The sequence below is a fragment of the Chrysochloris asiatica genome, unplaced genomic scaffold, assembly GCF_000296735.1.
Source record: "Chrysochloris asiatica unplaced genomic scaffold, ChrAsi1.0 scaffold00002, whole genome shotgun sequence".
Taxonomy (NCBI): Eukaryota; Metazoa; Chordata; class Mammalia; order Afrosoricida; family Chrysochloridae; genus Chrysochloris; species Chrysochloris asiatica.
The window spans coordinates 9353052-9367693 of record NW_006408520.1 but is presented as its reverse complement, the minus strand read 5'-3'; the positions used below and the strand labels follow the sequence as shown (position 1 = coordinate 9367693).

The 14642-nt window shown below is 37.5% G+C and overlaps 1 protein-coding gene across 2 annotated transcripts in view; it reads right to left on the bottom strand.

The window, feature by feature from the left end:
* LOC102827671 (lipid phosphate phosphatase-related protein type 5-like) overlaps positions 1–14642 on the bottom strand; it is a 217297-nt gene that overhangs the window by 33228 nt on the left and 169427 nt on the right. Inside the window, exon 5 of one of the 2 annotated variants that reach the window (XM_006830927.1) lies at positions 8200–8334. In XM_006830927.1, the coding sequence (XP_006830990.1) occupies positions 8200–8334 (135 nt within the window). The remainder of the gene's footprint in view (positions 1–8199; positions 8335–14642) is intronic. The other variant, XM_006830928.1, reaches the window with a different exon arrangement.

Below are 14642 nucleotides of genomic sequence, written 5' to 3'. Positions count from 1 at the left end.
CCAGTGGTGAGGATTTTTATTTTCTTTACATTGAGATGCAATCCATCCCTAAGGCTGTGGTCTTTGATCTTCATTAGTAAATATTTGAAGTCCTCTTACTTTCAGCAAGCAAGGTTGTATTGTCTGTGCATCATAGGTTGTTAATGAGTCTTCCTCCAATCTTGATGCCACGTTTTCTTCATATAACCCAGCTTCTCGGATTATTTGCTTAGAATACAGGTTGAATATGTATGGCAAAAGAATATAACCCTGTGGCACACCTTTCTTAATTTTAAACCATTCATTGTTCCCATGTTCTGTTCAAACACCTGCCTCCTGGTCCATGTACAGATTCCTCATGAGCACAATTAAGTGTTCCGGAATACTCATACTTAACAATGTTGTCCAGAGTTTGTCATGATCTACACAATCAAAAGCCTTTGCGTATTCAATAAGGCACAGGTAAACATTTTTCTGGTATTCTCTGCTTTCAGCCAAGGTCCATCTGACAATATTATGATTAGAGGAGAAAAAAAATTGATGTTTTCAAAATACTTCCTTTTGCTTGTGTCCACAATCAATGCCCATAGAAGCTGCAGTCGAGAAATCAAAGGACATATTGCATTGGGCAAATCTATTGTTTTAAAAAGCAAAAATGTCACTCTGAGGACGAAGGTGAGCCTGACTCAAACTATGGTATTTTTAATTACTCAGATGAATGTAAAGCAGGACAGTGACTAAAAAGACCAAAGAATCGATGCATTTATCTTATGGAGTTGTAAAAGAATACTGAATATATCATGAACTTCTGAAGAATTAACAAATATATCTTGAAATAAATACAGTCAGAATGCTCCTTAAAAGAGATGATGGTGCCATGTTATCATCAGGAGCAATGAATCCCTATGGAAGATGTCATTCATGGTAAAGTATAGGGTCAATAAAAAGAAAACAGTGATCAAGATAGAGTGACATAGTGACTTCAAGAATGGGTTCAAACAGGGTAAGAATTGTGAAAATGGCCTAGATTGAGCAATATTTAGTTCTGTGATAAATATGTTGTTTTTGCTAAGTGCTGTCAATCACAGTTTGGACCCATAGTGACTCTGAATAGGGTTTTCAAGGACCAGACAGAGGATCTGAACCCCCAACCTTGTGGTTAACAGTCCAGTACTTGTCCTATAGTGCCAAACCAGGATGCTGGTAGTTATAAAATGGAACCAACTGGATGGCACCTAACAATAACAATAATTAAGGATTTCCTAGAGCTCTGGTAGCGTAGTGGTTACGAATCGGGCTGCGAACCTTAAGGTCAGCGGTTCAAAACTACAAGCCGCTCCACGGGAGAAAGATGAGGCTTTCTACTCCCGTAAGGATTTACACCCTCGGAAACCCTGTACAGGGTCGCTATGGGTCGGACCCGACTCGATGGCACTTAACAACAACAACAACAACAGACTATCATTATTATTATTAGCTTATTGGATCTTCATAATAATCGTGTTAACAAGAAAACTAACTCACATATTATTTAAGTAAATTGCTCATTGTTAAATGTGTCCAAAATTTACCTTCAAAACCTATGAACAGAAGCAACACACTACACTGTACTGTGTTCAGCTGTAGAAGTGTATCTTAATTGAGTCAGCAATTTACTGTCTTTGTTAGTTATAGTTGAATTGATTCTGGAGACCCCTTGTGTTAGAACATAATTGCTCCATCGGGTTGTTTGAGGGTTTTTTGTTTTTTTTTTGCTCTAATCGTAATTGAAGATCATCAGAACTTTTCTTCCACAGTACAGCTAGGTCAGTCCGAATCAACACTCATGGAATCAGTAGTCAAGAAATAAAATCTGCTAATGCTGTAAAAGATTCTTTAAAATGTTAAGGAGCAAAGATAACAGTATGAAGACTAAGGTGCACCTGACCTAAGCCATGCTATTTTCAATAGCCTCATATGCATGTGAAAGTTGGGCAATGAATAAGGAAAATGTATTTAAATTCTGGGGTTGGAGAAGAAGATTAAAAGTACCATAGATTGCCAGAAGACCAAACAAATTTATATTGGAAGAAGTACAACCAGGATGTTCCTTAGAATTGAGGATGGTGACACTTTGACTCTCAGATCTCAGACATGTTGTCGGGAGGGAGCAGTCCCAGGAAAAGGGCATCAGGCTTTTTAAAGTGGAAGGTCATCAAAAAAGAGGAAGACCCCCTCAAATGAGAAGCAGCAGTGGGCTCAAATATAACAACATTTGTGAGGATGGCTCATGATTGGGCAGCATTTCATTTTGTTTTGCATAGGGTTGCTATGAGTTGGAAGTGACTAGGTGGCACCTAACAACAACAGGGTTAAAAATAGAGCTCAAACCGTTTGCGCTACCCAGGATCCTTCCTCAACTACTTACTACTGATACACTTTTCATGATTTGATAATACAAACAACTATTATGAAAGGTTGCTTAAATATCTAGTGGATATTGGAATGTGATGGGCCAGTTTTCACAGATAACTAATTCTTTTCACTAAACTAAATGTAATCAATGTTCAAATTTACTTAGCTTTCAGAAAAAACCATGACTTTTCCTCATCAAATATGGTAATTAACTATATGACAAACTCCCTATAATTAAAGGATAAATTGCTGGCATAAAAATAAAGAATGCTTGCATGCTATAATTACTCTGTTGCTTACAGTTTATCAAACATGTGTTTTGAATATAAGAGGTTATATAAGTACGTAACTTCTAAAAGAAACACTTTGCTTTACCTTATTTGCACAAAACTGACAAACAGAAAATGAGAGCCTAGCTTAATGATTCTAAAACTTATGGTCATTCCTGCATACCAAACCTTAATACAGGCCTCCCTTCCTCTCCATAGTGGGCCAAGTTTACTGTCTAATTACTAAGATCCAAATGCAGGGAGTAAATGTCTATTCATTTTCCACCCAGTGTGATACTAGGATACAAAGCAATGTGTTTATCCCAAATGCTCAGAAGAAGAGAAAGCTATTGCGCTTCCCTGAAGACATTGCCTTACTCTTGAGGAGCTTCCTGGAAGATAATCAGAAGCAGATGTCCTGCCAGCACAGGGCTCCCAAGGAAAGCAAGAGATTTGTATATTCTCAGCCTCTCAACTCATGACCCTGTATGAGGGTTGGGAGCAGACTACACTGTGTGGACATCATTATGTCTTTGACTGGAAATGAAATGAGCTAAGTGGAAAGTTGGGACTCAGCAGGGTATGGTTCTAATGGATCTCCGTTGACTAAAGAAGAGAATCAAATTCAATCAAACTTGAGTCTCTGACTACCAAAGTGAAGGAGTCCCTGGATGGTAAAAATAGTTAATGGTTTGGCTGCTAATTGAAAGATTGAAGGTTTGAGTCTGTCGACTAAACTGCTGTAGTAAAGAGATGAATACAATCTGATGGCATAGAAAAGAAAAGTGTTTCTCTCTCAAAACTGTCTGGTGTGTGTATGTGGTCTCCTCTCCATGAGCTCATCCAGGGATCCAGGCTAGCAGGATGGACTGGCCATTTAAAAAAACATAAATGATTCCAAGTTTTCTCCAGTCATTGTCTTTCCCATTTATCAAGAGAGGTAGAGAAACCCAAGTCAACAGTCTTCAAAGAGATGATCTACAGATTGTATGTGCACATTCTGCTCACATTTCATTGTTCTAAGCTTCATTTTAGCCACCCCATTATGTGGAGATACCTAATTGTAAGACAGGCTGAGATTTATAGATTGTAACTTGGCATAGCTAAAACAGAATTCAATAACTAAAAGGGACTCAAGTGGACTACTGTAGTGGTTTTTGCCTTTATAATCATGGCCAGATTCAAAAATTATTATAAGGGATGGAGATTATACTTGTAGAGTACTGTTGTTGTTGTTAAGTGCCATTGAACTGGTACTGACCCACAGCAACCCTGTATAGGGTTTCCGAGGAGCAGATGGTGAGGCTGAGCCACAGACCTTGTGGTTCAAACCGACTTTGCAGTCCAGTGCATTAGCCCACAGCACAACACCAGACCTCCTGTAAAGCACTAGAAATGGTTTTCTGTGGAATTTATATAATTATTATCATCAACATCTAATGCCTCTAGCCTCACGCTGATGCTTGAATTTCTTTTACAGTATCATATAAAAGTTACTTTTTTTCTACCCTCGCTTGAAATCTTTAGTCAAAATAAAAATCAGTTTCTCTTAAAGCAGCCACTCCAGTTTTAGAAAGCTTTTCATTTTCTCCAGCCATTATTTATCTCCCTACACTTTCCTTTCTTTAGTACTAATAGTGAGATTTCTGAGACTGCCTCAGAAGAAGTATCATCCTTCATCCACATGACAGTTCTTCATTCCTTCAAGTATCTCATAATGCATGATTTCAGCATTACTCACCATCCAACACATTTTCATTTATTCATTTAACAAATATTTGTGGTGTCAACTACTTTATATTAATCCCCACTTTAAAAATGCTTTGTCAAGTGAATTACACAATATTCTAAGTTGTATACAATATTCCAGAGCAGTGCAGAAAAAAAAAAAATCAACAACTTCCTCTAGGGTATCATTTCTCCAAGTGGGACATAAGCTTTTTATGCAGCCATACTGTGTTCTTGACACATGCTAAATTATAAAAAAGTTACACACTCTAACTGGATTAATAAGCAACATCATGCTAAATGGAGAAAATAATACAATTGTCAATGATTTAAAATTATTGGGGTTAACAATCAATGCTCATGGAAGCAGCAGTCAAGAAAGCAAATGATGTAATCGATCAGAATGGGCAAATATGCTACAAAAGATATCTTTAAAATTTTAAAAAGGAAGACGTCACATGTCACATTGATAACCAAGGAGTGCCTGATCCAAGTTAGGGTATTTTTAATGACCTAACTGAAGTACCCACCAAACGTCTTGTCAGTTTGTTGTACTATGATGGCTTGTGTGTTGCTGTGATTCTGGAAACTATGCCACTGGTACTTTAAATACCAAGAGGGTCACCCATGGTGGATGGATTTTAGTTGAGTTTCCAGACTAAGACAGACTAGGAAGAAGGAGAGACAGACTACTTCTGTATAATTAGTCACTGAAAACCTTCTGAACTGCTAGCAGCGTTCCTAGAATACTGATTATTGAAACATGAGGAAGAGCACCAGAATATTGTCAGAATTAGTGCCAGGAAATGAATCCCTCAAGTTGGAAGGCACTCAAAATGTGACTGGGGAACAGATGCCTCCTCAAAGTAAAGTGGACCAAGATGACAAGAATGGAGAAAAGCTTTCAGGACCTTCACTTACTGATGTGGCACAACTCAAAATAAAGAGAAACAACTGTAAACACCCATTCTTAATCAAAGAATGGCATGTATAAAGTATGAATCTAGGAAAACTGGATGTTGTCAAACATGAAAGAGAATGCATAAACGTTGATATCCTGGCATTAGTGAGCTGGAAAGGACTGGTATTGGCCATATTGAATCTGACAATCACACGGTTAACTATGCTGAGAATGAAAATTGAAGAGGAATGCTGTCACACTCATTATCAAAAACAACATTTCAAGAACTATCTTGATGTATAATGCTGCCTATGATAGGGAAATATCCATATGCTTACAAGGTAGAACTTGTCTTCTGTTAGTACTATTATTCAAATTTATGCACCACCCACTAAAAGCCCACTAAAGTCAGTGATGATAAAATTGAAGAATTCTGCCAACTTCTTCAGTCTCAAACTGATCAAGCATTCAATCAAGATGTATTGATAATTACTGGCTACTGAAATGCAAGGAGTCCTGGTGTGGCGCTGTGGGTTAATGCACTGGAATGCAAAGTCAATTGAACTGCAAGGTCAGTGGTTCAAGCTTACCAGCCACCCCTCAGAAACCTTATACAGGGTTGCAATGGGTCGGACCCAACTAGACGGCACTTAACAACAATACAGGACACAAGAGGTCCTGGTGTGGCACTGTGGGTTAATGAGTCAAATTGCAAAGCCATTTGAACTGCAAGGTCAGTGGTTCAAGCTAACCAGCTGCTCCTCAGAAACCCTATACGGAGACGCTATGGGTCAGAACTGACTCAACAACACTTAACAACAACGACAACAATACGGGACACACATAATTTACCAAACATTGTGAGGATTGCACAAACAAAAGAAGACAAAATTGATGATTGGGACATACTACAAATTAGGAAGTTAAATGCTTCAAAAGATTTCACCAAAGGAGTAGAAAGTGAGCCCACAGAATGGGAAAAAATCTTTTGTAACGACTTATCAGACAAGTGATTAATTTCTAAAATCTATAGAAAATTACAACACCTCTACAAGAAAAAGACACGTTGTTCCAAGGTTGAGCATACGACACTGTTTACCTCTGTCCCATTTAGCCCATGCAAACCTGCCTAAGTGTTCCCCTATCTAACTTGTTCTTCTATCCCTCTCCCCCTTCTTGTGTACTGACTTGGCTACCTAAAAAAAAGGGGGGGAGGTGCTATAAAAGTGTGAAGTGGGTAGCTTACAAGTTTTTGAGAGGGAGTTTAGATTCAGTGTGTGTGTGTGTGTGTGTCGGGGGAGAATCCTCACTGAATAGTTTTTATCTTGGCTAAATGGGTCTGTTTAAAGGAGATGGGGATCAGATTCTTTTGATTTAATAGTGAATAATTGTTATTATGACTAATTGCAATTGTCACATCTATAAAGGCAGTTTTAGAACATAAAGGGGAGAGTAGTTAATCTTACATTTTAGGAACAGAGGCCTGTAAGACCATCAAGGGAGAAGAACATGAGCAGAATATAGGACTCTAACCAGAGAAGCAGCGACACCAGAGATGTAGGCAAAGATGATGACTCGAGAAACAGAGCAATTGAGTACTCCAGTCTTATGGAAAGAGAAAGGCTGTGTGCTGGCGGCCAGGAGGCAAGCTTACGGAATGTGCCCTTTGGTTGTTTAAATGATTATCTATTCCTGAGTGTTTCTGTGTACATAAAAAAAACAACAACAACAAAATAAATAACAAAGGGATAGAAGCAAATACTGTTAAATAACGATGCATGGAGGGGATTGTAATCATTGCAATGAAACAAAATATGATAGTATGAGTGCAAAACCTGTGTTCTCCCATGCAAACTATCACTCAATTCAAAATAAAAGCTTTAAAAAACATTAGGAACCAATCCATTTTTATTTAAGACGTTAACATAAACTTTGTTTGTTAATCCAAATGCAAACTATGCATTGTATTACTAGTTAATTGCTAATTTTATCTTATTGAAGTCTCTCAAGAATTTTATTCTTTTATCCAATGTATCCCTCACAGATTCATACAATCGAAATGAATCTAAACATACATACATAATTCATACAGTCTAAACATGTAAATGAAACTCTTCAGCTAAGTAACTGATCAAAATGTGGATGTGGACACAGCTAAGGGGAAGTCAGTGGTAACCTTTTGAACATTACTGCACATCAGTTAACAAATATTACTCTGTCCACTAAAGAGAAGCTTTTGCCAACACTTGTCTGAATTCCTATTAGGTAGGTGTCTATGACACTGGCCTGAAATCACACACACACAAAATTGGTATGCTTCACTTATATGTACAACACTTTTTTGTGTGTGACAAATCAGCATGGGACTTCTGTGCTCATTGCCAAGCCCAATGAGACTTTGTTCTACCGGTTAAAGAGCTACATGGTCTAGGTCCATTCATCCCAAGCTGACCCTCATTTGTCTTTTTCATTTGATGCACATGATTGTTTTTTTCCTGCTGCCATACCTTTAGCACTGAGGTTCAACCTATATTTATTATGTCTTGATTATGTGTCAGGCATTCTACTAAGCATTTTCTCATATAAGTGGAACATGAAAGAAATAGAAAGTTTTTATGAAAAAAATGCATATACTTTCCAGTAAATTGTCCTATTATTTGATCTGCACATAAGACCATTCCAAATGTTTCTTATTTAGAAGCTGAACATGTTCAGTTTATATGTACTCAGCATGAGGGCTACAAAGAGATATTAAAATGTGATGTGCATTGTTCTAAAATAATCCTTTCTGTGGCAAAAGTTTTGCCAAATACCACATTAGACTCAGATTGTTTCAGTAAATCAACAATGAATGTGTAGGCACTCTCCAGATAAACACAAAGAAATTCATTCTCTCCAGGTAATAATCACATCCTAGAATTTAATCACCTGTACAGATGTTACCTTTTCCAAAGGACTTTCTACTCGAGGAATGCTGATCATTGGCATGTGTGCTAGCTTATCCATGTGTATATGCTCATTTTCTGGTTGTCTTCCTTTGAAATTATTTACCACACACACAACCTGAAATTTCAGAAAACAATTATGGTTAAAGCAAAATCACGCTTCCTCTTACAATAACCCTTTTAAGTGGCATTATAAATGTAACCATAGTGACAAAGTATTCAAACTATTTAAATATTACATGTACATAACTTTACATTCATATTTATCTTGCACATGTTTTAATAATAAGTTCAACAGATATAGATTCAAGAATATTCACAATTAATATGTAGTTCAGTTAGTAATGAAAATCTTATTATTCCAAAATTTCATTACTTAAGGTATAATCCATGCTAAAAATCAATGCAAAAATAACATTATAAAAATGCATAGCAAGCCAACGTTTCTCTAATGTGACTAACCTACAACTTAATTTAAATGCTAATTATTTCCTATTGCTTCAAGATCATTATACTCATAATAAACCTTCTACAATTGGCATTCTCAAATTTAGTAGCTACCGTTAAATTAATCTAATTTGTGGCTATGATTGTATCCCATACATACTTGACATTTCAACAATAGTTTACTGGAATTATTACTGAAATAAAAGTCCGTTTAATAATAGGAAATCGATCCTTGTTTTAACTGATCAAGAATCATAGTTGACAGAATCTTAACTAAACTAGAGGTTCTCAAACTCTACTGTGCATGAAAATAAAGTTCTGGCACTGTTAAAAATGCATATTCCTAAACCCTCCCCTAAAGAGTCTGTTTTAGGAAGAAAATGGGCGTTAGGGTTAAGCATTTTTAAAATGCATTCCACAAGCTTTTGATGTAGGTGGACAAATATATTGAGAAAGAATAAATTAATGCACAAAATAATTACTTGTTATGGTTTGTTTATGTTGTTCTTGTGAAGTGCTGTTGAGTCGGTTCTGACCCATAGCAACCCTATACAGGGTTTCCAAGGAGCAGCTGGTGAGCTTGAACTGCCAACCTTGCAGTTCAAACAGCTTTGTAGTCTGGTGCATTAACTCACAGCGCCACACCAGGACTCCTTGGTTTGTTTATATTAACTGCTAAATAAATTATTGAGTGTTTTTTTTTTTTTCTGTGCTTTATACTCTATTCTCAAATCAATATTCAGAACTTATTCATAGCTAAAAGGAGCTCTGGTAGCGTAGTGGTTACAAATCGGGCTGCGAACCTTAAGATTAGTGTTTCGAAACTACCAGCTGCTCCTCAGGTGAAAGATGAGGCTTTCTACTACTGTAAAGATTTACACCCTCGGAAACCCTGTACAGGGGTCGCTATGGGTCGGAACCGACTCAACGACACTTAACAACAACAACATTCATAGCTAAAACCTAACATTCATATATTTTAATAAATGCTTAATATCTGTCATGGATTGAATTGTTCCTCCAAAGTGTGTATCAACTTAGTTGGGCCATGATTCTCAATGGTTTAGAAGTCATGCAATGGGGTAATTTGGCAGTTTTGTAATGATGCAATCACTACCATGATCAGGCATAATCTGAGGGGACCAATCAATCAATTGAAAGAGGACTAGGGTGAGAGATTGTTGTTGTTGTGAAGTGCCAGCGAGTTGCTTCCGACTCATGCAACACTCTAATTCAATCATTGTCCTAATCCAATGTAAAGGGACTTTTCCTGGGGTGTGACCTGCATTGCTTTTGATCTTAGGAAAAATAAAAGGAGAGCAAAGTGAGCACAGAAGGGTGGACATGGATACTATACTACCAAGAAAGAAGAACCTGGAAGGGAGCACATCCTTTGGACGTATGGTACCTGCACCAAGAACCTCCTGGACCCAGTATTCCTTGGAGACCTCTATGAGCCAAGACACTGGGCCCACAGACATTGAATGGCGACAAGGACCTTCCCCTAGAGTCTACAGAGAAAGAAAGCTTTCCCCTTTACTTAGTGCTCTGAATTCAAATATTTAGCCTACTCTGACTCTTGTTGTGGCACTTTAGGATAATCACTGGACTGTGAACCACAAAGTTGGTGGTTCAAACCCACAAGCTGCTCTTCAGAAGCTCTGTACACAGTTGCTATGAGTTAAAATTGACTCAACGGCACTTAACAACAGCAACAACAAAACTGTTAGAGAATAAAGTTTTGTTTGTTAAATTCCACTTGTGGTGGTATTTCTGTTATAGCAGTATTAGTTAAGTAAGACAATATGTGACTATATAGTTAAATGGTACAGGTTTACAAGGCTCCACTGGGAAGCCTTTTCTTTTAGTAGAGATTATTGCTGAGTATTTTCAAAAGGCAATTAGAACTTGGTTAACTCTGCAGCTTATAAATAAAATTACTCTATAATCTATGAGATTTTAATGTAAAAAAAAAAGAATTTCCTTGCAAACTGGTCTATACTTATTATCTTTCCACATCTCTGAAGAATTACACATCAAAAGCATAGACCAAAGCCTGGTACCTCAACTTTAACACTGCCATTAAGACTACTGAAACAGGAGAGAGCAAGATCTTGGAGATGAGTTCTTAACTAAAACTCCTGACACTCACTATAAAGGGCTAATATACCAAGGGTTCTAGAACAAGGGTTATCTAATTTTGTCTGTTAAACACTAGAGAGCAAGTATTTCTGGCTTTGCAGGGCAGACAGTCTCTGTGGCAACTACTCAACTCCGTCATTTTACTGCAGAAGTACCAATAAAAAATTTGTAAAGTTGGATATGACTGTGTTTTGATACAGCTTTCTTTACAAAATAAGAGTCAAGATAACAACTCCGGCCTGTGGGCTGTAGTTTGTCCATTGACCCCTGCTCTAGAGTATAAAGAATGCAATAACAATGATAAAATTTTAGGCAGCAAAAATAACAAGAAAAAGAACAGGTCAGGGGGTTCCACACCCATTTATTCAAACACACACGCACAGTTTCTCTTTTCATCATTATTAAAAATCACTGGAAAATGTGTTAGATGAAAAAAACTACAAAATGTTTTCCTGAAGTAAAATTTATTAAAATAAAATAACAATGTTGCTTTTAAGTGCTATTGAGTCGGTTCTGACCCATAGCAACCCTGTATAGGGTTTCTGAGGAGTGGCTGGTGAGTTTGAACCACCAGCCTTGAGGTTCAAATCGACTTTGCGGTCCAGTGCATTAACCCCCAGTGCCACACCTACGCACATGCATAGATAGGATAGATAATTATGGAAGTTATAGGATTCAAAAAGAGTTAATCTTAAAATTAGCATGGGCTTCTGAAATAAATGCAATTGTATTTTGAATTCCTTAGATTTAGAAAGGCGTCTGGTGTGGTACTGTGGGCTAATACACTGGACTGCAAAGTTGGGTTGAACCATAATACACTGGACTGCAAAGTTGGGTTGAATCACAAGGTCAGCAGTTAAAGCTCACCAGCTGTTCCTCAGAAACCCTATAAAGGGTCACTATGGATCAGAACCAATTCTATGGCACTTAACAACAACAACAACAAAATGGTTTAGAAAACTTTTTGAAAGTTGCAGCAGTTGACTTGTTGCCTTAATTGAAGGTCAGGACAACTGAAATAACTGAAATTTCCTATGTGAAATATTTAAATTCCTAAAACACAGTGTTGTTGTTGTTATGTGCCCTTGAGTCGGTTCCAACTCATAGTGCTCCTGTATAGGGTTTCCAAGGAACGGCTGGTGAATATGAACCGCTGACCTTGAGGTTCAAACCCACCTTGAGGTCCAGTGCTTATCCTATAGTGCCACACCAGGAGTCCTAAGACTCCAAAATGTAGCAAATACTCATTGAGTGGTATCTATTAGCATAATAATTAAGTGTGTGGGCTGAGGGTTTATGTGCCTGAGGACTGCAAAGTCAATTTGAACAACAAGGTTGGCGGTTCAAGTTCACCAACCGCTCCTTGGAAACCCTATACAGGGTTGCTATGGGTCAGAGCTGACTCATGGGCACTTAACAACAACATTAGCATAATGTGGTGCTGCAGGATAATGCACTGGACTGCAAGGTGTCTGAGACTCAAGGTTGGTGGTTCAAACCTACCAGATGATCCTTGGAAACTGTATACAGGGTCACTATGAATCAGAACTGATTTGAAGGTACTTAACAAAAAATTAGCATAATGGAGTCCTCGTGTGACACTGAGGATTAATTCGCTGGACTGTAAGTTCTGTTGGAACCTCAAGGTTGGCGGTTCAAGCTCACCAGCTGCTCCTTGGAAACCCTATAAGGGTCGCTATGAGTTGGAACTGACTAGAAAGCACTTAACAATAACACCAACATGTGAGGGTTGATTGATTTAATGTAGATGTAGTAAAGAACACTAAATAACTATTACTTATTATCCTTTATCATTATTATTATTTAAAGTATAAAGAAGAAAGTAACCAGATCTTTAGAATCATGCCAATGATTTAGTAAGTCTTATTAGAGTCTTGGTGTGGTGCTGTGGGTTAATGTGCTAAACTAATAAGTTGGTTTGAATTACAAGGTTGGTGGTTCAAGCTCATCAGCCACTCCTTGGGAACCCTATACAGGTTCGCTATGGTTCAGAACCGAATCTCAGGCACTTGACAACAACAACAACATTTGATATTACTCAGTGGCACTGCAGAATAAACATTGGACCGCAAGACAGTCCAAACTCACTTGTTGCTCCTTGGAAACCCTATACAGGGTCGCTATGAGTTGGAACTGCGGGACTGTATGCATAGCACTTAACAAAAACAATATATTACTTGTGAAAATAATGGTAGAAAACAACTAAAGAACTTGTTTTTGATCTTGAAATGCCTGAATCTGTAAATCTCAGGGCATTTACTCACTTAGAAAGTGAAAACGTTGCAATAGATGACTAAGTAAGCTCCATTTCTTAGGTTGATAACCAAAAAACCCAAAGCGGACTCATTACTGATGAGTCAGTTCTGACTCATAGTTCCCCTACAGAATAGCGTAGAACTGCTCCATAGGGTTTCAGAGACTGTAAATGTTTATGGTTGTAGACTGCCTCATCTTTAAAACCACTGACCTTTATTTCTTCTCTCAACAAAATGAGGAGAAATCTAAGTATATCTCAGTAGGTTGCTGTGAGGGTTGATTGATTTAATGTAGCAAAGAACACTAAATAACTATTATTGTTATCCTATTATATATGGTAACATGAGAAACCACAGCTATATAGTGCAATAAATTTGAACCACATAGCTTGACATTACAATACAATTTCTATGTGAGCGACTTTGTAGTATCTTCATAAAGTAACATTCATCAATCTGTAACTATTATTCAACTACTATTTATTTTGCATTTTACTCAGTTTGAAGATTCTGTTCTCTAACCATGAAAACTCCATACACCTAACAATAGCACCAACTCTAAGGAAACTATGGGATATGATGATAAATTCAAGACAGAATGCAATTACTTGTTCGGTTTTAACAGGACTAGCTACAAGTGTTGTAGAAATTCAGAGGAAAGGAGGAAAGCAGATACCCAGAGACAGTTCCTGAAAAAGATGAAATTTGCTTCATTGGAATCTCAAGTGAGTGAAGTCTTTCAAAGATGAGGATCATTACTGAGTGTTTTCTCTGTCTTACACACTGGGTTGCACTTAATACATAAAGTGATTCCACTTAACCTTCAGAAGAGCTCTGATGGTGGTTTTGTGCTGTGGAGTTGGTTCTGACTCATCGCAACCCTGCATAGGATTTCCAAGGCTATCTTTAAGGGAGCAGAAAGCCTAATCAGAAGAGCTTTCCAAAGTAAATAAAATAGCTCCTTATCTATTCATTCATCAATTATTTATCAAGCATTTACAATGAACCACAGTGAGCAAATAAATAAGAAGTCCTTTCCATGAGAAATTCGCTGACAGGGAAAAAAAAGAGAGGGAGAGAAAGAAAGCTAAGCAAGGTATGGCTAAGAAAACTGAAGGAGAAAAGTGAAGGAGGGATGAGGGAAGATGTTCTCTTGTCTGGTAGAAGTAGCTGTTTTAAATACAATTCTGGAAGAGTCTCCATTTTAGGAAATAAGTGACTAAGTGACTTGTCCAAGATCACGCATAGAGAAAATGGTAAAAGTAGAATTTGAAGTTAGGTTTGTTTGATTCACAAACCCTCATTTTGCTCTCTAAAATATATAGAGAAAAATGTTTTCCTACTGAAGCAGAAGTACAGGATAGACAGAGTCTGTTTGTGAGACAGGAAGGAAAATGAATGGATTTTAAGTTCAGAATTAACACTGTAAAGAGGAAACAAAAATAGTTGGCTAACATCAAAAGAAGATGGAAGGCATACACAGAGTCACTGTACCAAAGGAAATGGTTTATGTTCAGCCATTTCTAGAGGTAGCATATGATCAAGAGCCGATGATACTGAA